Source organism: Trachinotus anak, unplaced genomic scaffold, assembly GCF_046630095.1.
Source record: "Trachinotus anak isolate AG129_WGS33_773 ecotype Australia unplaced genomic scaffold, CSIRO_AGI_Tana_v1 ptg000009l, whole genome shotgun sequence".
NCBI classification, from domain to species: Eukaryota; Metazoa; Chordata; class Actinopteri; order Carangiformes; family Carangidae; genus Trachinotus; species Trachinotus anak.
Genome location: NW_027273860.1, coordinates 21,867,005 through 21,889,251, shown reverse-complemented (window position 1 = coordinate 21,889,251; position 22,247 = coordinate 21,867,005). Strand labels below are relative to the sequence as shown.

The window sequence follows — 22,247 nt, the reverse complement described above, 5'->3', positions numbered from 1 at the left end:
CACAGGAAGAAAAAAGCTTAGACTAAATTCAGACCAGTAGACAGGACATCCGTTCACCTGTGACAGCGATGACAGACAGTATGTACACAAGTGATTTTATTTGGTCCTCAGGTTGTCACAGTACAAACAGGACATTAGAAAAATAGTTAAAAATAAAAAACATTTTCTAGAAAAAAAAAATTAAGCAACAGTTGGTCACAGCTGAGGTTCTCTGTCCGAATACACCAGGAGGGCCTCGCCAACATGGCTGACGACCACACTGTAACCACACAATATTCATATGAACGGAATCTGTAGCTTTCACAGAGTCTCATTTAAACATTTTAAACAGTTCATCTGACAAAAAGTCACATTAAAGAAATCTGAACAGTGAAACCAACTACACCATCGTTCCGTTAAGAAGACGCAGGTGAAATAATAATTATTCATTTCATCAGAAAAAACACCAAACACTGGATTGAATGATCACTTTACAGGTGTCCTTCAGTAATGACACCTGGATCAGTTTATAGACTGAGAACCAGATCAGACACCTACACATCACTGCTGGGAACAGCTGAGCTACTCACCACGTCACAGCTGGAGCGTAGATGTCCATAGAGAAGATGAACGGGGACAGGGACATGGCAGTAACCTGCCAGGAAACCATAACAGAAAATAACTACTTCCTTGTGTCTGAGCAGGAAAATGTATTTGACATAATCAACCATTTTATTACAAACACTGAAGTTGAATTTTACTTTAAGATCAGTGTAAATAAAAATGCGATACACACACCTTGGACAAAAAAGTCCAGATCTCAAAGTGCTGAAAGGACAGTCCACTCTTCAGTTTGACTGTGGCCAGCAGCAACAAGAAACCCAGCAGAGCACTGTGGGTAAGACACGTGATACAAAATCAGGATAATACCTGAGTCATGTGTCAGACCTGTTCTGAGGAAGGAATTTCTAGTATGAAATTAAAACAACAACTTTTGATGGGAAACAGAAGTCATCTGTAGACACTTCTCTGTACAAACACATTCATTAGTTTAGTACTGAGTCTGTGGGCCTCCTCATGTTCAATGCTGTAGTCTGAGCTCTTCATCAAATGATTAATGGTACCTCAAGTCTTTTCTTGTTTTTTTTTTTTTTTTTGTTGTTGCAAATATAAAAGACAAGGAAAGTGATAACATAACAAGACATAATGTAACATAAGATAAGGTAACATAGACTGTCCACTACTACTGAGAACACCTCAGCTTTTTGTTGTTGCCATACACACACACACACACACACACACACACACACACACACACACATATATTGTGTGTGTGTGTGTGTGTGTGTGTGTGTGTGTGTGTGTGTGTGTGTGTGTGTGTGTGTACTTAATTCCCATGAATCAATGAGCTGCTGCTGTGCAAAGACACAGCCTCATTGCAGAACCTGGAGGAGGTGATTCAGACCACAGACTGAGGAGCTCTATGATAAACAGCATCGTGTGCTGACTCATTAGAAGAGAAACTAAAGCAGAAGATACCTGGCACAGCAGCCACAGTGAAATGTATGAGACTGAAGGGAGGGGAACTCCAGGGCCCCTTCGAGGTCACCTGTGGAGAATCAGGTACAAATGTAGACACAGTGTCATTGACAGTCATGGGGTGACATCAGAGTCACAACACAGCAGGGCATGGCAACATGTGAGTAAAAAGCTTGATAATCTCAACATTTAGCCACAATTGAAACATGTAACATCTGTACAGGGTCAGTCGTACCTGTTGGATGAGCAGCTAGAGCCAGCAGCAGCACACTGTGGTTCACAGGCAGGAGATGCTTTAATTAGTCATAACACATGAATTGATTCAAAATAATGTGTGGGTGTTGACGAGCATCACTGCACAATAACTCGGGACTCAGGACCTTCAGGAAGGTGATTCCAGTTTGTATGTAACAGGAAATTCCTGTTCAGGCCCTTAAACATCATCCTGACTTAACCCCACGGACTCAGCTCCGTGCCTCACAGAAGAAAAGTATCTGAGCTGAACGTTGACTGGTGGTGCTCCTCCAGAGGGAAGACCACAGACATACATGTTGCATCACATTTTTATGAGATGACAGGAATAAATAATGACAGGAGACATGTCTCGACTTGGTCAGAGGGTATAAACACAAATGCTAAATTAAAGTGACGTTTCTCTTTCACACTAAGTGATGCTTTAACTTAAGATGACTGTATTTACATGTGCCTCAGATCATTTCCAATCATTAATTCTTACCTGGACAGGTAGTTGATGCACTGTTGCTCAAGGTCACTAAAATAAAAGCATCAGTGAGTCAGTGTGTGTGGGCAGAGAGAGAGAAGAGCAGCTGAGCAACACACTCACACTTACCCCAAGTGACTGGGCCTGTGGTGAACTTGAAACACCCTGTATGCACCTGAAACATGAGTCAGGACATCTCAGGCTTTAGACCACAATCTGTATCATTATTTATTTGATTTCATCTTTTATCATATTTCATTTGTTGTTGTTTCTTTGATCTATTCTACAGTTTCTTTTTAGTTTAATCCTTTTTATTCCCTGTGTGCATCAGCCTCATATTGTTTGCATTTGAACTGTCTCATCAGTGACTTACAGAAAACTTTGACCTGCACTAACCTGAGTCAAAGCTGCTGGACACATGAACTGGGACTGATGTGCACAACTTCTCCCCCAAACCTACGATTTTTCATCGTTCCCTGTTTCCCAGATGTTTTGTGGCAGTAAGACCCAGCACATCTGGTGAATCAGTCATTAATTTAAAAAATGATTCTGATTCCATCATTTCACTGTTCATTAAGTCCTGGCCAGTTTAAAATGAGCCAGCAGGTTAACTCTGACCCTTGGGGCTGACAATGCTGAGCTCTGACACTGATGGTGACCTCTGACCCCCGGATCACAGCTGCATTCAGTCACACAGTGTTTCTAACATCACAGCTGTGACTGGTGAACTTACCAACACAGAACAGATGACCAACAGCCCACAGGTAACCTCTGTGGTCAAACTACAGAGAGGGAAAACAAGTGAAGAGACTAGATTATTACAACTCCTCCCACCTGGACCAGTTAGACGTTCCAGCAGTGTTAATGAGAAGGCGTTATTTGATTATAATGTGTTATTACCTGAGGATCAAAGAGGGGGAGGTTGATGGCTGAGAGCAGCATGAGACACACGCTGGAGGAAAAGAACATTTAAAGATGCAGTCATGTATTTTTAATATATTTATTACTGTTCATTACTGATTCAGAGCTGAAAGGTTATTCATCACCTTTACTAAGATCATCACCATTACTGTTGTTTTTATGTTAGTCTTTCTATTAGCTGACCTGTGTAAAAAAAAGCACCAACCTGACAAACTTCAGCCTCTGCATCTTCTGCTGGTGAAGAGGAGAGCGACACATCAGAGCACTGCACACTCAGAGTTAGATACACGTCAGTGAGAGGCTGCACAGTCTGTGAGGACTCATCACTCACCTTCCTCCATTTGCTTCCCATGAATAAAAGTACACACAGTACAGTAGGTGGCGCCTGCACTTACCTCTCTGTGGAAAACCCTCAGGATTATGTAACTGACAACATGAGATGAATTCTGAAGTGTGAAGAAATAAGGGATGTCCTGCACAGAGAGCAAACAGATGTTTCACTGCAGAGTCAGCAGATGCATCCTGAGCAGGCCACAGCCTTTCACATCATTTACAATGAGTTAATGTGACTGACATCATTAAATGTAGGAGGTTATAGGACGTACGATGCATGATAAGGCCCTGGAACCAGCATATATGTTTCCTACAAACAGGAGGGAGACTGGGAGCCAGGGCAGAGCTGCTGATCTGTAACAAACATTAACACAATGTTCAAAGCTCTTAAGAACACATCTGCTTGCAGCTGTACATCAAAGCTGTGCTCAAAGTACCTGGTGATGCGGCTCATCTCCACCCATCCCAGCCTTTCAAAGAGTAGAAGTAGAACAGCCCCGATAAATGTCTGCCATCTGAAAACATGTCAACACAGCAACTCTTTTGATAATCAATCATCATTTGATGACATCACCTTGAGCTTCAGCAAACTGTTACAGACATTTTTCCCTGTTTTGTGGCGTCTTAGAAACATGAGAATAATCAGCAAAATTAGTCACTAAGGAAGAGAATTGTATTCCTTATGAACTGTACACATGTTGAACTGAGGCAGTAATAACCAGGGAAAAATAAAACATGAGGAGCTTTCACCTGCAGTATTTACCTTCAGCTACTCACCCTTGAAATAAGGTTGGATAGGTGAATTTTAACACAGACAGGACAAACTGAAAAAAAGAGAAAAAAGGTGTAATTAAACTCATCATATGCTGTCTGTGTGCTTTCCATAACTTTAAAGCTCCATCCAGTCTAAAGGTAGATGTCCATGTGTTTGTGATCATAAAGCAGGTCTAGGTTCTATATTAATACTGTGAAAGTATCAAAGCCTCAAAACTTAAAATAAGACGTGGGAAAAGTATATATGGATTCGTTAAAATATGGAACCTTTAACAACTTCTAATTCTGAGGACAGGAGATGCCTCACCACTGGCACCAAACCCCAGTCAAAATTCTTCCAATTCAAAAAGGTCCATACCTGCCCGCAAGACCCTCATCACTTACTGACTCTGACTATGTTATTGATTATTGATGGGTTTCACTCCGCAGTTCGGCAAACAGTTCATCCAGCAACAACTCTTCTGCTGCAGGAAATAACAACCAACAAGTCATTTGTTATTTCCTGCAGCATTTCTTTTTACCAAAATAAGAGCGGAGATGTGTCGATCGTGCTGCTTCGATGGGTCACGTCCATGCCTGATTAGTTGACGTTATTTGTGCAGGGTCTGAAACCATGTTCACTTCATGGTTTCTACCGATGATGAGGGTTTAATTGGAATTTTCCGCAATTTTCCATCAGGTTTTCTGCAGTGGTAACAGGAGCTCTTTGGCCTGTGTTCAGGCCACACAGAAGTTTTCACTGTGTACTGGTTAAATAGTTCAATAATTGAACAAAGACTCGGCTAAAGAAGAAGGTGCCTGTGACGGCGTTTTAGCGCCTGACAGCTTCATGTGTAGACCGGTTTCCTGATCTCAGTCCTGAACACTCTCTCACCTTATTGGTGAAATAAGACACAACGAAGACGAAGCTGAAGGCGAAGCCGCTGACGTGTCTCCTCCACTGCATGTTGAGCTGCCGCCGCTCTGCAGCGGGGACATGGCTCCTGAACAAACCGCACTGGACCTGGAGTCTGGTGCCTGTTCCAAACCGCACACGCTTCAACACCCAAGCTCCCCTCCCCGTCCCCGCTGACGCGTCAAGACGCCGTCACACAAAGATCGTCTATGTTTGAGATCCCTCCCAACGCGCATGACGCTGCGGCTCCCTGCAAGAGCAGGGGCAGACCAGACCAGACCAGACCGAACCAGACCAGACCCAGACCACACCAGACCGAACCAGACTAGACCCAGACCAGATCAGACCGAACCAGACCAGAACCAGAACCAGACCAGACCCGGACCAGAACCAGACCAGAACCAGACCAGACCAGAATCAGACCAGAACCAGACTGAACCAGACCAGACCACAACCAGACCAGACCAGAACCAGAATCCAGACCAGACCAGACCAGACCAGACCAGACCACAACCAGACCACAACCAGACCAGACCAGACCAGACCAGACCACAACCAGACCACAACCAGACCAGACCAGACCAGACCAGACCAGACCAGACCACAACCAGACCACAACCAGACCACAACCAGACCAGACCAGGACCAGGACCAGACCAGACCAGAACCAGACCAGAGCAGAACCAGCAGGCCCCTGTCCATGGGCTCCAAACCTCTAGGGTCCCCAGAGCCCGAGGTTTACTCCACATCATGTCTCCTCATCATGTCCTCAGTACGCCACTTCAGGCACTTCCTTCCAGGTTGTGCTGGTATGAAAACAAACATACTGAAGTATTGTGGATGTGTCATCTGCAGTAAGAAACAGATTGTAGGTTAGAAACTACCAAATATGTGTGAAAGACAAAAAAATCCACTAAGATCAAATGTTTTAGTGGGCTGCCACTGACCCGGGGTCCGATGGAGTCAGACAGACAAGTCATTCATAGTTAACTGATGAAACCAAAGATAAGCTTTCATTCAAGTTCATTCCTGTTTATTCACTATCTCTACCAGTTGAAGTGTATTAATAAGTTGATTATTGTCCTGAATAAATTGATATAATAATATAAGATAATAATAATAATGTTTGTATTTATATGAGGTGTTTTGTTTTTTGGTTATACTAAGACGTGGATGAATCCATAAAGATGAGAATGAGTCAGAAAGTGAGGAGCTGACAGGGACCGTTTATCCTCGGAGAGAGAGAGACCGTTTTCAGCACCCACAGTTCATTCTCCTGTGAGTTCATTTGTGTCAGTGTCCAGTTGAACATTAAAGGGACAATCCACAGATTCCACTCATGACACTCAGTTTACCTGTCATGAGGAGGAACCTGGGCCTGAGAACATCAGCCTGTGCCACACAGAGGGACATGGACTGTGGAAGTGGGTGCCTGTTCACTGAATGTGGATTTGAGCTGCATTATGGGAATTGTAGTATCAAGAGTCTTCGGGGGTTAACCCATAACAGAGTCTGTTGTGACTGAGTCCATGCTCAGTTACACAGATGATAGAAACATGATGAATATTGTCCTGTGTATTTAGATGAAGTACTTGCTTTGCCCCAGTCATGATGTAAACTGACACACATTCACTTCATTTCATTTCACATATTCAATAACAGATATCTGGGAGAGTACCCCGAAACACAGTCAGAGTGAGGCCTCTATGGCTGATCTTTGTGGAGTCACGTGGTTTCCTGTGGGTTTCCGTGTTTACAGGGAGCTGAGGCTGGTCGGAGTTCAGCTTCTGGAGAGGAGAGTGTGCGCTCATGGCTTTTTTAAAGACGCAAGAACGGACCAAAGAAAGGTCGGTGCCGCTCCACCCGTCCCACCTGTCATTGCTTCAGACGAGGGCGTTGGGTTGTGTGTGTCGGTGTGTGGTTCCCTGTTAACGTCGGGCTGGGCCACTCAGCTAATGGGAGCTGCGCTGTCAGCTGTGTGATGCTGAGGCTGATGCAGGGTCAGCAGGGGTTCAGGCTGCACAGAGCCCGAGTCCGACACCCACAGAACCGGGTTTAAATCCTTCCGGGTGCCCGAAGTGACTCAGTATAAGTTTAGACATGAGCAGTAAGAGCCAGGTTCACCTCCTGAGGAAGATGTGATGTTGGCCCCTGTTAACCCTCATTATACGTGAGTGTCTTTATTTTCCCAGAATTGAGAAACAGATTAATGGATTAGATCGTTTTATAAAAAAAAAAAGTCTAAATTCTCTGGTTCCTGCTTCTCATGTGAATATTTTACCAAAGGAGTAAATGTAGTTTGTGTATTTTTCTGTGACTGTGTGTGTGTGTGTGTGTGTGTGTGTGTGTGTGTGTGTGTGTGTGTGTGTGTGTTCCTTCGGGCTTCAGGGAGCAACAAGGCGTTTGTCACTGTTTTCTTTTATTCACTGAGCAACCAATCGATTATTAAAGGGAATAACTATCACTTATTGATAATGAAGATAACAGCAGCCTCACACTTCTCCTGTGATGGAATAATACGACATCACCAGAGGGTTTCTGTCTGATAATCACTGACACTCAGAAGAAGAAAAAACAACACGCTAAAACAGTGTAACTGTTCTGTCATCATATGTTTTCATTGTGACCTGCAAGATGAGATTTAAAGCTCCACACAGTCTAAAGGTAGATGTCCATGTGTTTGTGATTATAAAGCAGGTCTAGGTTCTATATTAATACTGTGAAAGTATCAAAGCCTCAGTCCACAGAGAAATGCACACAGCCTGTATTCAGACACTGAGCCTTAAAACCAGCCGTCAGCCGCCCTCAGCCCCGCCCATCTGGACCCACCATCCAATCTTGCAGAATTTGGTTTCTCTGAGTGTTTACCTGAAATCTGCTCTATTTTTATTGAGTCACAAATATATCTTCTGATGGATATCAACACTTCAATAAAACACTGGAGAAGTTAAAATAAGGACGTTTCAAAGCAGATTTGGACTCAGTCCCTCTACAACACCGGGGCCACAGTGTGCAGGAGGAGGATGGAGGACCTGTTACAGTTGATATTAGTGCAGAATTCTGTCAAATTTGTCAATTCATATAGATGGAAATGATTAGGGGTGAACCTGGGGCTCTTTGGGCCCCTGGGGGGTCTGAGGTTTTGCCCAGTGTGTGATCCAGCCTTATGTACAATTGATTTCTTTATTCCCACAGTCCTGATATTGACCAAAGAGCATAATGGGCACTTAGCAGCCGTTGTGAACAGATAAAAAAGTAGCTTCATTCTGAAGAAGTCCGTGGTGAATAACTTATGATCCAGATACAAGAGCACATGACTCAGTCCTGAAAGGTTTTTAAATGATCCTCCATGTGGACCTGATCTCAAGTGACTGTCCAGAGGGCTCAGTCAGTGCAGTCTGACTCAGATCCACTTTGGCCTGAGAGATGAGAGGAAGATGATGACTTACTGTCTACAGTAGTATAGTGGAGATAAAAACACTGTTAATGTCTCATCTGTGACGTTAACAAGTTGATCCAAAGTGATACTGACTCAGGAGCCTCAGCTCAGAGTCTCAGGTACTGAGATACCTGTGTGCTGTTTCCTCAGTGTACTCTCCCTGATGGACTTCACTAGAGCCATCTTCATGTCAAGTGACATGAGGCGAGGGACGGTGAGCCTCGATAAACTGACCTGAAACTGTAGAACTGTAACTGTAGAAGAAACTTTGAAAGCAAGATTCAGGTATTTTACAACCTGGGTCTTATTCTCATTTGTGTCAGTTCAGATGAAGGAGTCTTTGAAGGAAGGAATGAAGGAGCTGACTTTGTACTCATCACCTTTGTTGTAAAGATTCAGGAGCCTCTGGAAAATCACCATACATCAGCCCCAGCAGTGAGAGGCTCCCTCATACTGCTGAGGCTCAAACTGTGTGTTACTTCATTTGGATGTTTGAGCGTCACTGAGCAGAGTTTCTTTCCTCCTTAAATCTCAGTTTAACACCTGGACGTATAAGCATCAGGTCTGGAGTTATGGCCCAGAATGCAATGCCCACAATGTGACATGGAGACTTGAAACCTCCCAGTCACAAACACAGTGGACAGACTTTCCAGAGATGTTTTGTGTCCAGCAGTTTAACTTTTAAAATGAAAATTCATTGACTCTGAATATTATAAATAAAGTTTTGGATGTAGACAGAAACCAGCTGTCTGGATGAACTGGCTGGAGACCTGCTTCCTGAACACCTGCCTGTTTACCTGAGCAGGCTGGTGTGTTTACATGTAAGAAACCAGAGTCATGTTTCCTGAGTGTTCACAGCAGCAGTGGTGAGAGCAGAGTGAGCACCAGTGAAGAGAACAAGAGCAGGCTTGAAGAAATAACACAATTTTCACCTCTGATCAATGTGTCTGCTCCAGAATTTGAGAGTCCCGTATGTTGATCACAGTGATGTGGGGAGACTCTGACTCCTGCGGCCGAGTCCAGCTGAGACCAGCTGAGACCAGCTCCTCTCGGTTTACTTGGTGTTTTGTGATGTCAGCGCTGGTTCTGCTGTAAAATATGAAGAAGAATAGATGAAATACTAAAACCTGTGTTTGTCACATCAAAGCAAGTCCAGTCAGTGACATCATATTATCAGGCTCCACTCAGCTCCCTCTGGAGCCACAAAAGCTTTTTCCCCTTGAGTAACTCAGATTTATAACACCGGGTTGGGCCCTGGTGTTACAGGCCTGTCAGTGACTGTAGTGATCCAGTTCATGTTTTCTGTCAGTGCTGGTTGACGCTGTTGTTTACACCATGTCTGTGCAGTCGTCTCCTTCCTCTCACTCTCTCTGCTCCTCCACAGATTTTCTCTCCTGCTGCTGGACCTGGAGGAGTATTACTTTGAACAGCACACGGCAAACCATGTGACGAGCAGCTCAAGAAAGGAGAGGTAATTCACAGCAGTGCCTCACCTGATACTGATGACATCACACAATAGATGACCTTATAAGACTGGCTCCAGGTAGTGGACCGTGTGCGTTGTGTGAAAACCAGGATCCATGTCGTCCCGTCACTGAAACACCCACAGCCTCTCAGAGTCAGAGTGTAACCTGAGGTGTGTGTGGAGCTTCTGTCCACAGCCTCTGGAGCTTGTGGAACTTCTCTTAGCTTGTAAGACACAGCTGTTCAAACACTGTCACATCCTGGTACCAGGGTCTGAGAAAACTCAACACTCACACAGGTCAGCTTCAGTGTTGCTTCAGAGGGAAACACTGATCCACCACAGACCAGAACAGACCTCCAGCCTCTCTGTCTGACTCACTGTGACATTTTCAGCCAACACAACGTATAGGATGAATGTGTGTAACATACAAACACACTGAGGATGTTGTTTGTCGTCTGGCAGGATAACAAAACAGGTTTCATATTGTTGCACTAATAAATCAGCTTAATGTTAATTATGTTACGCAACACAGCCCTACACAACACAGATCTACACACCACAGCCCTATATAGCACAGCCCTACACACCACAGACCTACATACCACAGATCTACACACCACAGATCTACACACCATAGCCCTACACAACACAGCCCTACACACCACAGATCTACACACCACAGCCCTATACAGCACAGCCCTACACACCACAGACCTACATACCACAGATCTACACAACACAGATCTACACAATGAGCAGGTTCTGCCTGTTTAATGTGTTTCATTCTGGTTTAGGAGAAAACACAACATTGAGACAGATCTCACCTGAAAATACCTTCAAGAACGGACTTTCTTTTTTCCAAAAGAGCTGCTTGAGTATATGATTTCCTTATACTCTGTGTTTCCTTGTTGTTTTTACGTGTTAAAACTAAATCGTTTCTTGTTTCCTTCCAGAAAAACCAGGGGCTCATTTAAAGTCTGTTCCAGATCGATCATATTTGATCCAGAGGATCTGACAGAGCCAATTTTAAAGGTTTGTTTCAGTATCATTTGTTCTGTATGATGTGTCCTTTCACTTTTGCTTCCAGGTAAAATGTTTTTTTAAGTGTGCACAGGAATCATGAAGCTGAAGATATGAACCAACAGTGCAGTTTGAGGAAGATGGAAAAACAGATCCAGATACAATGAGGCAGTTCATATAGAAGCCAGAGGTGTTAACACACTGCTCCATTGTGATGGAGGTTGTGTTGTGCACTGTGTGTCTGTCTTCACTCTGGATGCAGTAACCAGGTGTGTAATTGTGGTTTTGTGCAGATCCCTCTTCGAGACTGTAAGAAGATTGAGTTTGTGGAGGGGGAGACCAACCCGTTCAATGAGTGAGTGTGTTTGTGCTCAGTCACACACTGATGTTGGTTTAGTGTAACTCAGTCTGACTGGTTTGGTTACTTCAAACTGACTCGTTAAATAAAGCTGGAGACTCACAGATTAGAGGACGCAGCTCTTTACATGTGTGCTGCTGAATCCCACAATTCAATGGTCCTTTTTATTTCAGTGTTTTAATGTTGGATTAAATTTGGTAGGAATATGTTCTTTAAATCCCACCAGTGATGTGTTTTTGGTTCTGTATCTTGTCTGTGTTTTGCTCACAGGCCGAGGCCGTCAGCCATCTCTGTGTTATGTGGGCAGGTGAGATGTGTTTCCATGGACAGGTGATCCTGTCGGAGCGCACTGTGTGTTACGCTGTGATAAATGCTTTTCGTTTGATTTGATCCACACGTGTCTGTTGCTGTTTGTCACAGCAGTGAATCAGGTCATAGAAATGTTCACTTTGATTCCAGGCTATTTACATCAAAGACAGCAACGTGATAGCACCTTACAGAAATGAGAGGGTGAGTCTCCTGATGTTCAAGTGTCCACAGCTGTTTGTGTGTCTGTTCTGTGAAAATCTGTGTATTTGACACATGTTCCCTGTGACACTGGAAGCAGCTGATCATCATTATTGTATAGTGTGTCAAACTATCAGGCCTTCAGATTAAATCCATCCACGTCAACACTCGATGTCTGATGATGCCTTTAACCCAGAATGCACCTGTACAGAGTTTCTGCTCATGTGATCGGATTCAGAACTCACTTTGCAAATTTAAAAAGCTTGTGTCATTGACAGGGAGCAAAGAAGATGATGTTTCAGCTGGAGGTTTGGAGTAAAACAGAGGATGTGGTTCAGACATTACTTCAGGTAGGTGACTGTCTCTACACACTGTGTTTGATGAAGACTCTCAGATCTCAACTCATCTCTGCTCCCTTTGGTCCCGGCGGCTTCTGCAGCTTCACAGAGCTTCCTGTCTGGAAAAGCTTGGAGACCAGACAGCGATGGTGAGTCAGTCTCTGAAGTCTGAGGGAAGATGAAACTTCCTTTAGTCCATGATTGTTTTAGAAATGTCATGAAGCACCAAACGTACGTGTCTTCCTGTGTTGTTTTAGATTGCGGCTAATTTACAGTCACGACTGGCGAGGTCATCATTTGACAAAAATTGGTATGTTGACGTTAGACACTTTGACCCGCTACTGTGATGTTCAGTCAGATAAACGCTGTCAGAGGCTCAGTCATGTGACTCCGCTGTGCAGCTTTCAGAACGTGGCTGAGAAGCCTCACATGGAGTGTCCCGTGGAGATGGTCATGCCTTTGGTGTCCAACCCAGGCCACATCTGCATCACCGACGAAAACCTCTACTTCCAGCCGCTGAACGGATATCCGGTGAGCTGGGTGCACGTCGGGGTGGGGGGGTCCTGCGGTCCCTGCAGGTCATTTACCAACAGTCACCTGATCATGAATGATTTTTAATTTCTTCCTTTTCATGTCAGGAACACGTGATTCAGATCAAACTCCACCAAGTCAGGAGAATCTACAAAAGACGGCACGGTCTCAGACCCCTGGTAAGTGGGGGGAGGTCACGATATACCGACTGTCACTGCAGGTTTGTGGACAGTAGAATGATAACGTGTGTGCTGCAGGGTCTGGAGGTCTTCTGCTCTGAGAATGACTTCTGCTCCGACATCTACCTGAAGTTTTACAGCACGGCGGACAGAGATGAAATCTACTACTACATCGCCACGTTCCTGGGTGAGAAAAGTCACAGTCTGTGACGAGTCTGTCTGTTGTGTCCTCAGGCCCCAAAACTCCAGTGTCCCAAAACCTGAAGATCAACAGCACTGATGATGTTATTTAAATCTTTTCTAAGGTGCAAACTTTTATTATTACAGTGACAAGAAAAGGTCATAATTTCTGTATAAAGTTAAGTATGAATATGTCCTGGGTCAGCATTAACTGACATGAACCAGGCCTCACAATAAAGATCTCAGGGACTGAGAATGAAGAGATGATGATGATGATGATGATGATGAAGCTGAAAGGGTCACAGACTTCAGATCGTCATCAGTCCAAAGTCAAACTGTCTATAGATGGAGATGATACACTTCTGTCTTAAAGGAATCACACACACACACATCATGGAGCATGTCCTGTTGCCATGGAAACCACACAGGAAGCTGCTGCTCTCCAAAAAAACGTCACTGTGCTTTTACATGAATGCAGAGAACCAAGTCGCTCAGGAGCGTTCACATAAAGTGACAGGATTTTTCCAGATCGACATTAAAACTGAGGAGGAACCTCACAGTTTGTGATTATTAGTTTGACGTGATGGTGATCACAGAAAAACGTTGCTGCTCTTCTCTGTGTTCTCTCAGAGAACCACATGATGGAGCACACGGCTGAGAGTTGCATGCTGCAGTGGCAGCGAGGTCATCTGAGTAACTATCAGTACCTCCTCCACCTCAACAACCTGGCGGACCGCAGCTGCAACGACCTCTCCCAGTATCCCATCTTCCCCTGGGTCATCGCTGACTACACCAGCATGCAGTTAGGTGGGTCAGCAGTTCTCAGCCTCTCATCCTCCTCCTGCAACTGCAGTGTAACAGGTTCTAGTGCAGCTCAGTGCAGGTTCAGTCTCTCTGTGATCGCCCTCCTCTCTGTGCCGCAGACATGACAAACGCTGCCACCTTCAGAGACCTGAGCAAACCTGTGGGAGCACTGAACAAAGAACGTCTGGACCGACTGCTGGTGAGACTCTGACGCTCCGGTTTGTGATGTCACCGTGTTTCTGGACCCAGTGTCTCCTCAGTAACCGCAGAGCTCCTCTCTGGTTCACAGGCTCGCTACAGAGGCATGCCTGAACCCCGCTTCATGTACGGCAGCCACTACTCGTCCCCAGGCTACGTCCTCTTTTACCTGGTCAGAGTCGGTACGTCACACACGTCTGCATCCATACACAACATGTGGATCTACAGGGTGTAGGAACTGTGTGGGTTTATTCCCTAACTGACAGGTCTAACACCCACACTCCTCTCTTTACATCAAAAAGTTTCACAGCTGTTAATGATGCAGTCCTCACCTTCACAAGCTACAGTAACACTTTTATCTTCCACTGTCAACCTCACTTAATCGAACAAACAAATACTATCTGTGGACCATGTTTCACAGCTGTTGATAACACAACTCATTAGACTAATCACACAAACAGGAGGTTCAGTCTTTCTTGTTGGATTAATACCTGAACCCTTTATTGTCCCCAATAAACACAAAGACCAGTTTTTAATTTTCCTGTTGATACAAAATCAGAAAACCTGTAGTTCAAGCTTCAGGTCCCTTCAGTTAGAGGTGATGTTTTATTTGATGAATGCTCCTGTTTAATCACTCATATCATACTTGTGTTACTGTCTTTTCTTTGTGTGTTTAGTCATTAGTCTGGTGTCTGTGCTGTGTTTCAATATAATTGATTTACATTTAAATAAATGAATAACTGATGTGTTGTTGGTCCTGACCCGTGACGTTGCTGCAGCTCCAGAGCACATGCTGTGTCTGCAGAACGGCCGCTATGACCACGCAGACCGCATGTTCAACAGGTACAGACTGAGCTGTGTGTCTCCTCTCTCATCTCCACTGTGACTGTGAACCCAAACCAAACCTTCTGTAAACAACACCCACCATGATCAGTGTGACATCACCAATCACAAATCAATACAGTGCAGATCTCACTCTGTTTGCTGATGTCAGACATTGAAAGAAATGACTGAAGTGTTGATAATGAACCTTGTTTGGATACAGTATGAGTATCGTGAAACTGCTGTATAAAGGGCTCATTAAGTGCAGTGTGTTAAATGTAATTAGCGTTGTGTTGTTTTGTTACAGTGTCGCTGAAACATGGAAAAACTGCTTAGAGGGAGCGACTGACTTCAAAGAGGTAATGTGTCGTCTAATCCACATTGTGTTAATGACACAGATTCAGATTTGTGTGTTTGAAAAGTTTGCACTAAAGTATCATCTGAAGGAAAAACTATCTAATGCAACTGGTCAAACTTCAGACACATTAGAACTGTGGCCTCTCTGTGGAGGCAGCTGATATTTCTCCATGACTCAGACAAACTGTAGATTAAACCTGTGCACACTGGAGAAACATCTGGGCTTTGAGATTCTTAAATTCACATTTGTGTCTTGTGTATAAATGTTAAATGGTTGTTGTCCTTCAGAGTGTGCCTTTGTTCACTTTGGTGCAGGGAACAGGTTGTGTTACTGTACCCGTTGTACCTGTGGCAGTCAGTGCACTGTGACAGGCACATCTCAGTGGAAGCAGATGACAGACAGTTGTGTCAGAAGCTTTAAAACCAAACTCAGCTCTGTGACCTGACTCTGCATTTTATTGGTTTTGCTTTTAATGTGTCGAACACAGACAGGGTGTGTCTGCCACTGTGTGTAACTGTTCTGTCATCATATGTTTTAATTGTGAACTGCAAGATGAGATTTAAAGCTCCATTCAGTCTAAAGGTAGATGTCCATGTGTTTCTGATTATAAAGCAGGGCTAGGTAGGTCTGAGCCTTAAAACCAGCCATCAGGACCTCTGGAACTTTATGATGTCACAACAAAGCAGTCACCGCCCTCAGCCCCGCCCACCTGGACCCACCATCCAATCTTGCAGGATTTGGTTTTTCTCAGTGTTTACCTGAAATCTGCTATATTTTTATTGGATCACTCAGAAAACAGTCAGCCAATCAGAAGAGTGGCTCAGATCCTCTCTTCTGATTGGCTGACTACCCTGTTGTTACTAAAGCTCCAGAGAGAAGCCTGAGAGAGGAGATGTAAAACTACACTGAGATGGTTTTTGATTCTTAAAGGCACAAATATATCTTCTGATGGAGAGCAACACTTCAAATAAAACAGGAGACGTTTAAATATGGAGCTTTAACATATCATTTACACAGAAATAAATGAAATAAAAGATACAGACATGGTGAAGAGAACTTCAGACAGGGATGAGAGAGGTCTTGTCTCAGTCACAGAATGACAGCTGTGTATTTTTCCCATCATGCAGCTGATTCCAGAGTTTTATGGGAACGACTGCAGCTTCCTGGAAAACAAACTGAGTCTGGATTTGGGCAGGAGGCAGAATGGGAGCTTAGTGGGGGATGTCTTTCTCCCGCCGTGGGCCTCAGGTAACTTCCTGTTGATCATCTGATCTAAACTCTGCTTGTTTGCTCTGCAGGAGTTGAAGACCCCTCAGTTTATTAATAAGCTGCTATCTTTGTGTGCTGCTGCATCGTGATTCCAGATGCCAGTGACTTTCTGCAGAAGCACAGGGCAGCACTGGAGAGTCAGTATGTGTCGGAGCACCTTCATGAGTGGATTGACCTGGTGTTCGGCTTTAAACAGAGAGGCAGTGAAGCTGTGGCAGCTCATAACGGTGAGAAACCAGCAGCTGTTGTCAACATCAAACCAACCAAAACCTGACAAACTCTGACGTCTGTCTCGTCTTTCAGTGTTTCACCCTCTGACCTATGAAGGCGGCATCGACTGTGACAGGTATCAAAGAAAACCCCTCAAGAGTTATGATTCCAAACATTTTCTCTTGCATCATTTACCAAACTTCTCCATCTGTCTGCGAAGCATCGAGGACCCTGACGAGAGGGTCGCCATGCTGACCCAGATCCTGGAGTTTGGCCAGACCCCGACGCAGCTGTTCAGCAGCCCGCACCCTCAGAGGATCACACCGCGGTTTCACAACATCACTCGAAGCTCCAGCATCACCTCACCTGTCAGCGAACTGTCTCCAGGTAGCACTGAAGAAACACTCACAGGATTACACAGCATAACATCTCTGCTGGTGGGTCGTTGGCTAAACTCCCAGAAAAGACAGTGGACGCTTTACAGCTCATGGAGGCTCTGAAAGAAAACCACATGTATGTAAAGTAACAGTTGATCTCTGAAGGAGTGCTGACTCACTGGCTCCTCCTCACCTAAAAGCTAATGTTTTGTTTCTGTTGGTCACCATATTTCAGCCCCCTCCCTAGTGCATTTGGGGGAGGGACCAACTCTTTTTCTTTATATATGCTCCCTGTACCTGAGCTCATTCATAGTCATGGCATTAACTGCTGTTTATATGCTGATGATACACAGATATATGTCTCAGAAAACATTACGCATGCTTTCATTTCCTCACTGTAATGGCCCCTAACTGGAAGAAATCAGAAAACATTTCATGACTTCAAATAAAACAGAATGCAGCAGCCGGTCTAAGAAAAGAGATCACGTTACATTTACATTTACATTTACATTCAGTCATTTGGCAGACGCTTTTATCCAAAGCGACCTACAAGTGAAGGACATGAAACATCTCTAAGTTGGCCTCCAGTTTGACTTTTAAAGGACTTCATGGACCCAGATTATACTTCTGTTATTATTGTAGAACCAGTGTGTGTCCAGTCATGAGAAAAAGGAGGGCTGTCATTTCCCTGACACAGTTTTCATGCGCTTCCCGACACATATCTCCACATGTTCTTCCAGCTGTTTCCTGTGTTTTCTTCCAGCGTCTCCAAGCGAGGACTCATCCTTCGAGGACCTAACGGAGGAGAGCAGGAAGCTGGCCTGGGCCAACATGGGCAACCTGACACTGGTCTCCAGCCACAAGATCCATAAAGAGTGAGTCAGCAGGCGTCCGGTTGGCTGCACTGACGGCAAAGTACAAACTGAAGTGAAAGCTCTGGTGCCTGTAAAGCAAAGAGGCAGCAGGCAGAGGACAGGTGGCTGCTGGGAAGCTACTGACCGCAGTCTAGAGAAGTCCCTTTGTAACTGCACCTTTGTCTCAGTTTTGTCTGTGTTAATTGCAATAGTGCGACGTGAACTAAAACATCCTCCCTCCTCTGCAGGGCTGTGACGGGCATCACTGTGACTCGGGACGGAGCAGCTATTTTCTCCACATCCCAAGGTCTGAAAATATCTTGAGTCTCCACACAGAGACAAATATAGATGATTGTAGAAGTTGAAAACAGGCAGGTGTGAGTCTGAGGAGGAGGAAGTGCATGTGAACTCTACGTGAGGACCCAGAGGATGAAGGTGTTTCCTGTGTCACTGTTTCACTCTTCATTCCAGACTCCACCCTGAAGATGTTTTCCAAGGAGCTGAAGGAGTTCCAGAGAAGCATGTCCTTCTCCAACATGGTACGCAGCTCTTTCCTCTCCCGTTCACCATCTCTCTTTGTTGTCCTGCTCTGACCCTCTCTGTGTTTCAGGCCTTGTCATCGTGTCTGATGCTGTCAGATGGTAAAACTGTGGCCTGTTCTTCATGGGACAACAACGTGTATGTACAGAACATGTTTACGTTCGATGTGGTTTTCAAACAGTTGTTCTCTCACTTACTGAGAAGTTTCTGTCCCCCAGTTATTTCTACTCCATCCCGTATGGCAGGCGGCAGGACACGCTGATGGGTCATGATGACGCCGTCAGTGAAATGTGTTGGTTTGATGACCGACTGTTCACGGCGTCCTGGGACTCCACCGTCAAGGTAAAGACTATATAGCTTCTATGAGATGATGCTGGTCTGTGATGTCATGTGGACAAGTTGAAGGTCTGTAAAAATATACTAATAACACAACAGCATGACGTCTTTTTTTCTGTATTGTACAGTCTGCCCAGTATCAGCAGTACAGTACAGTGGTCTCATATACTAGTACAATATCTACAGTCTGCACATTCACAGACACATGCAGATACATGTCACTCTTCTCTTGTGGAGAAGAACAACAATACTAAGGTTTGAATGAAATATATTTAATCTGAAGTCATTATAATGGTGAAAGGAATATCTCATTAAAAAATCTCATTTCTGTCATTTAGTGTAAATATCCTGGAGCTTCTGTGACATTTTTTTTAATGAGACCAGTGAGTTTTGTAATTTTCCCCCAGGTGTGGCAGTGTGTGTCTGACGGCTCCTCCAGTCACAGGAGATCCCAGGTCCACCTGCTGGCTGAGCTGGAGCATGATGCTGGAGTGAGTGAAGACATTAGCAGTGTTAATGTGGGGCCGTCACCAGAGTTAATGTGGGGCCGTCACCAGTGTTAATGTGGGGCCGTCACCAGAGTTAATGTGGGGCCGTCACCGGTGTTAATGTGGGGCCGTCACCGGTGTTAATGTGGGGCCGTTACCAGTGTGCGAGACGTGTGTATCAAACTCTGTAATTGACTTGCTTCATACAAACAGAGCATGGATTTATATAAATCATAAACTAAAACGTTATTTTCATAGTTCATAGTTTCATAGTGGGGGCAATCACAGGAAGTGAACACTAAGTTTGCCCCCCCCCCCTCCCCCTTTCAGGTGAACACCATTGGTCTGAATCCAGCTGGGACTCTGCTGGTGTCGGGCTGTAAAGACGGGACCATCACAATCTGGGACACCAGCAGCTACGAGACGCTGCAGCAAGTCCACTGCCACACAGGAACCATCCACCATACGGCCTTCAGTCCTGGTTTGTGTCACACCACGAATCCTGATCCTCTGCCCTGACAGAGGCTGTAACCACAGAGGCGTGGCTCTACAGAAACACCACTTACAGTGGTCTAATTAGGTTTCCACTTCAATAACTGGGCTGCTTTACTGGTTCATTGAATCTCATCAGAGCCCAGAGTCGTCCTCTGAGCTGGAGGAACACAGAGCACAGTACCTGGCTCTGCTCTGCTTGTTTTGCATCTTCAAAGCACTTGAACTTTAACGCTCTGCTTTGAGGTGCTGGCAGCTTTTCTTCTGTGCGGGTCATACCTACTTCCCAAAGGTTATGATGCCCAGTGCAACTTACAGACTGAGGAAACAGCTGATTTGAACATGAACTGACCCTGGAAACCCTGACAGATGTTGAAGTAATGACTTCTCTTTTTGCTTCCTCAGATAGCCGACATGTTCTCAGTGTTGGAGCAGACTCCTGCATGAAGGTTATCGATGTCCAGACGGGAATGGTGATCTCAAGTGTGAAGGCTGAGGAGGAGCAGAGGTATGATCACACTAGTTGCAGAGACTCTTCAGGTCACAGAGAGTGAGAGTCTTAAAAAAAACACTCAGAACTGAGAATATGTGTTATAAATCTTATTTCATCATTGCAGAACGTTCAGGGCTTTCATTTGACTCATCATATTTGGGAGAACTGAGCTACACACCTTTAAAAGGCCAGTCTCCTATGTCCTCACCTGTCTCCAGGTGTTTCTGCTGGGACGGGAACTCAGCGCTGTGTGGGGGACAGACCGGTGACCTCCTGCTGTGGGACCTGCTCAGCAACACCATCACCAAGAGGATCCTTGCACACTCAGGTACAGCTCACCTGGTTTCACAGTGTGACATGTTCACTGTTAGACCACAACAAGAAGACGATAGTTCACAGCCTGTCTCAGGTGTGTGTGTGTGTGGGGGGGGGTCATCTCAGGTGTGTGTCTGCCTGTCTGTTATCACTGCTTTTTAATATGAAGCCAGAGACATTTTTCAGCTTCTTCTCTTGCCTGAAACTCTGAAGCTTTAGCTGCATCATTAGCAGACAACGATGTATCTGTAAACCAGATGTAAATATAAATATCTGCTCTAGTCACACACACAATATATGATGTCAGCAGAATAAATGATGATGAATTACAACAGGTGGTAGAGGTTTAACTCCACTTGTTGTGTGTGCTTAAGAACAGAAATTGCTGATTTTCACTTTGTAACGGGTCAAAGTAAAAACGTTGTTCCTCTGCCCAGGTGCTGTCACAGCCATGTGGATGAATGACCTGTGTAGCACAGTGATCACAGGGGGAGAGGACAGACAGATGATCTTCTGGAAGCTGCAGAGTTAAACAGCTGTTTGTGCACAGACACAGAGCAGTGTAACATCCTGTAGACAAGCTGCACAGAGACTCATGACACTGAGCTGAAGACATCTTTATCACTGAGGACAGTATCATGGAGCAGCTGAAGGGGGGTGACCACCACCAGCTGTTCTCAGTCCTAAACCAAAGTAAAGGTTATAAACATGTTAGTCACCAGTGCTCTTTGTTTTAGTTTTGTGCCTGAGAGCAGGAGGCTGAACGGTGTACATGCCTTATTCTACATTTGTCTTTTATTTCCCCATGTATTATTTGCTATGTATCATGTATTTTTTAATTAGTGATCATGTTTCTTTAGCTTTGTGATTTTTTTTTTTTTCCTGTGACGTGGACTGAGAGCTTCATGCTGCACATTACCTCTAATAATACACAGGCTCAGTTTCCTGCTGACAGACTGTTACCTGAAGCTGCACTGTCACAACCAGCAAGACGTGTTATTGCATTTACAGACTGTTGCAGTTTTAATGTGTGAATACGCCAAACCATGAAAAACAGTATTAACCTCTTTAACAAGTCTATCATAACAATCACAGGATTTATCCAAAATCAGTTCACCAAGTGTTTTACAAGTGTGGAAACATGACAATGAAAGAGGCCGAGAAGAAGAGGATTCACCCTTTCAGTAAGAAGTAACTTTAAAGCTTCATGTTTTAACTTCTCCTGTGTTTTATCTGAAGTGTTGATCTCCATCAGAATATAAATTTGTGGTTTTAAGAACCAAAAACCATCTCAGTGTAGTTTTACATCTCCTCTCTCAGGCTTCTCTCTGGAGCTCTAGTAACAACAGGTCAGTCAGCCAATCTGATTGGCCAATTGCTTTCTGAGTGATCCAATAAAAATATAACAGATATCAGGTAAACACTCAGAGAAACCAAATCCTGCAAGGTTGGACTGTGGATAAAGGCTTTGATTTATTATATATTTATATATTCTACATGATGTAGAACAAA

At 44.5% G+C, this 22,247-nt stretch overlaps 2 protein-coding genes across 5 annotated transcripts; one reads left to right on the top strand and one right to left on the bottom strand.

The window, feature by feature from the left end:
- Window positions 1–81: 81 nt before the first annotated feature.
- On the bottom strand, window positions 82–5,345 carry LOC139625662 (UDP-N-acetylglucosamine transporter TMEM241 homolog). Of its 2 annotated transcripts, none has more exons than XM_071485831.1 (15): window positions 5,142–5,345; window positions 4,271–4,317; window positions 3,931–4,008; window positions 3,766–3,847; window positions 3,556–3,633; window positions 3,366–3,391; window positions 3,140–3,191; window positions 2,973–3,021; window positions 2,369–2,414; window positions 2,255–2,290; window positions 1,754–1,788; window positions 1,519–1,588; window positions 778–871; window positions 570–634; window positions 82–259 (listed from the first exon to the last, which is right to left on the bottom strand). In XM_071485831.1, the coding sequence occupies exons 1-15, from the start codon at window positions 5,211–5,213 to the stop codon at window positions 196–198; spliced, it is 894 nt and encodes a 297-aa protein (XP_071341932.1). In that variant the 5' UTR covers window positions 5,214–5,345; the 3' UTR covers window positions 82–195. The 2 variants fall into 2 exon arrangements, with proteins under 2 accessions (XP_071341932.1, XP_071341933.1); XM_071485832.1 differs by having other exon boundaries at window positions 3,366–3,394; window positions 4,257–4,317; window positions 5,142–5,222.
- A 1,527-nt stretch (window positions 5,346–6,872) lies between these two features.
- Window positions 6,873–21,951, top strand: nsmaf (neutral sphingomyelinase (N-SMase) activation associated factor). Of its 3 annotated transcripts, none has more exons than XM_071485814.1 (31): window positions 6,873–7,009; window positions 9,986–10,072; window positions 11,020–11,098; window positions 11,380–11,441; window positions 11,715–11,751; window positions 11,904–11,954; window positions 12,230–12,301; window positions 12,391–12,438; window positions 12,547–12,599; window positions 12,691–12,820; window positions 12,928–12,999; window positions 13,078–13,186; window positions 13,810–13,986; window positions 14,103–14,182; window positions 14,273–14,363; window positions 14,961–15,024; window positions 15,311–15,362; window positions 16,489–16,609; window positions 16,726–16,857; window positions 16,934–16,976; window positions 17,061–17,227; window positions 17,981–18,092; window positions 18,320–18,378; window positions 18,543–18,610; window positions 18,682–18,749; window positions 18,830–18,953; window positions 19,355–19,438; window positions 19,766–19,916; window positions 20,333–20,435; window positions 20,639–20,748; window positions 21,173–21,951. In XM_071485814.1, the coding sequence occupies exons 1-31, from the start codon at window positions 6,972–6,974 to the stop codon at window positions 21,265–21,267; spliced, it is 2,739 nt and encodes a 912-aa protein (XP_071341915.1). In that variant the 5' UTR covers window positions 6,873–6,971; the 3' UTR covers window positions 21,268–21,951. The 3 variants fall into 3 exon arrangements, with proteins under 3 accessions (XP_071341915.1, XP_071341917.1, XP_071341916.1); XM_071485815.1 differs by lacking the exon at window positions 6,873–7,009 and adding an exon at window positions 7,056–7,332; XM_071485816.1 differs by lacking the exon at window positions 21,173–21,951 and having other exon boundaries at window positions 20,545–20,683.
- Window positions 21,952–22,247: the final 296 nt, after the last annotated feature.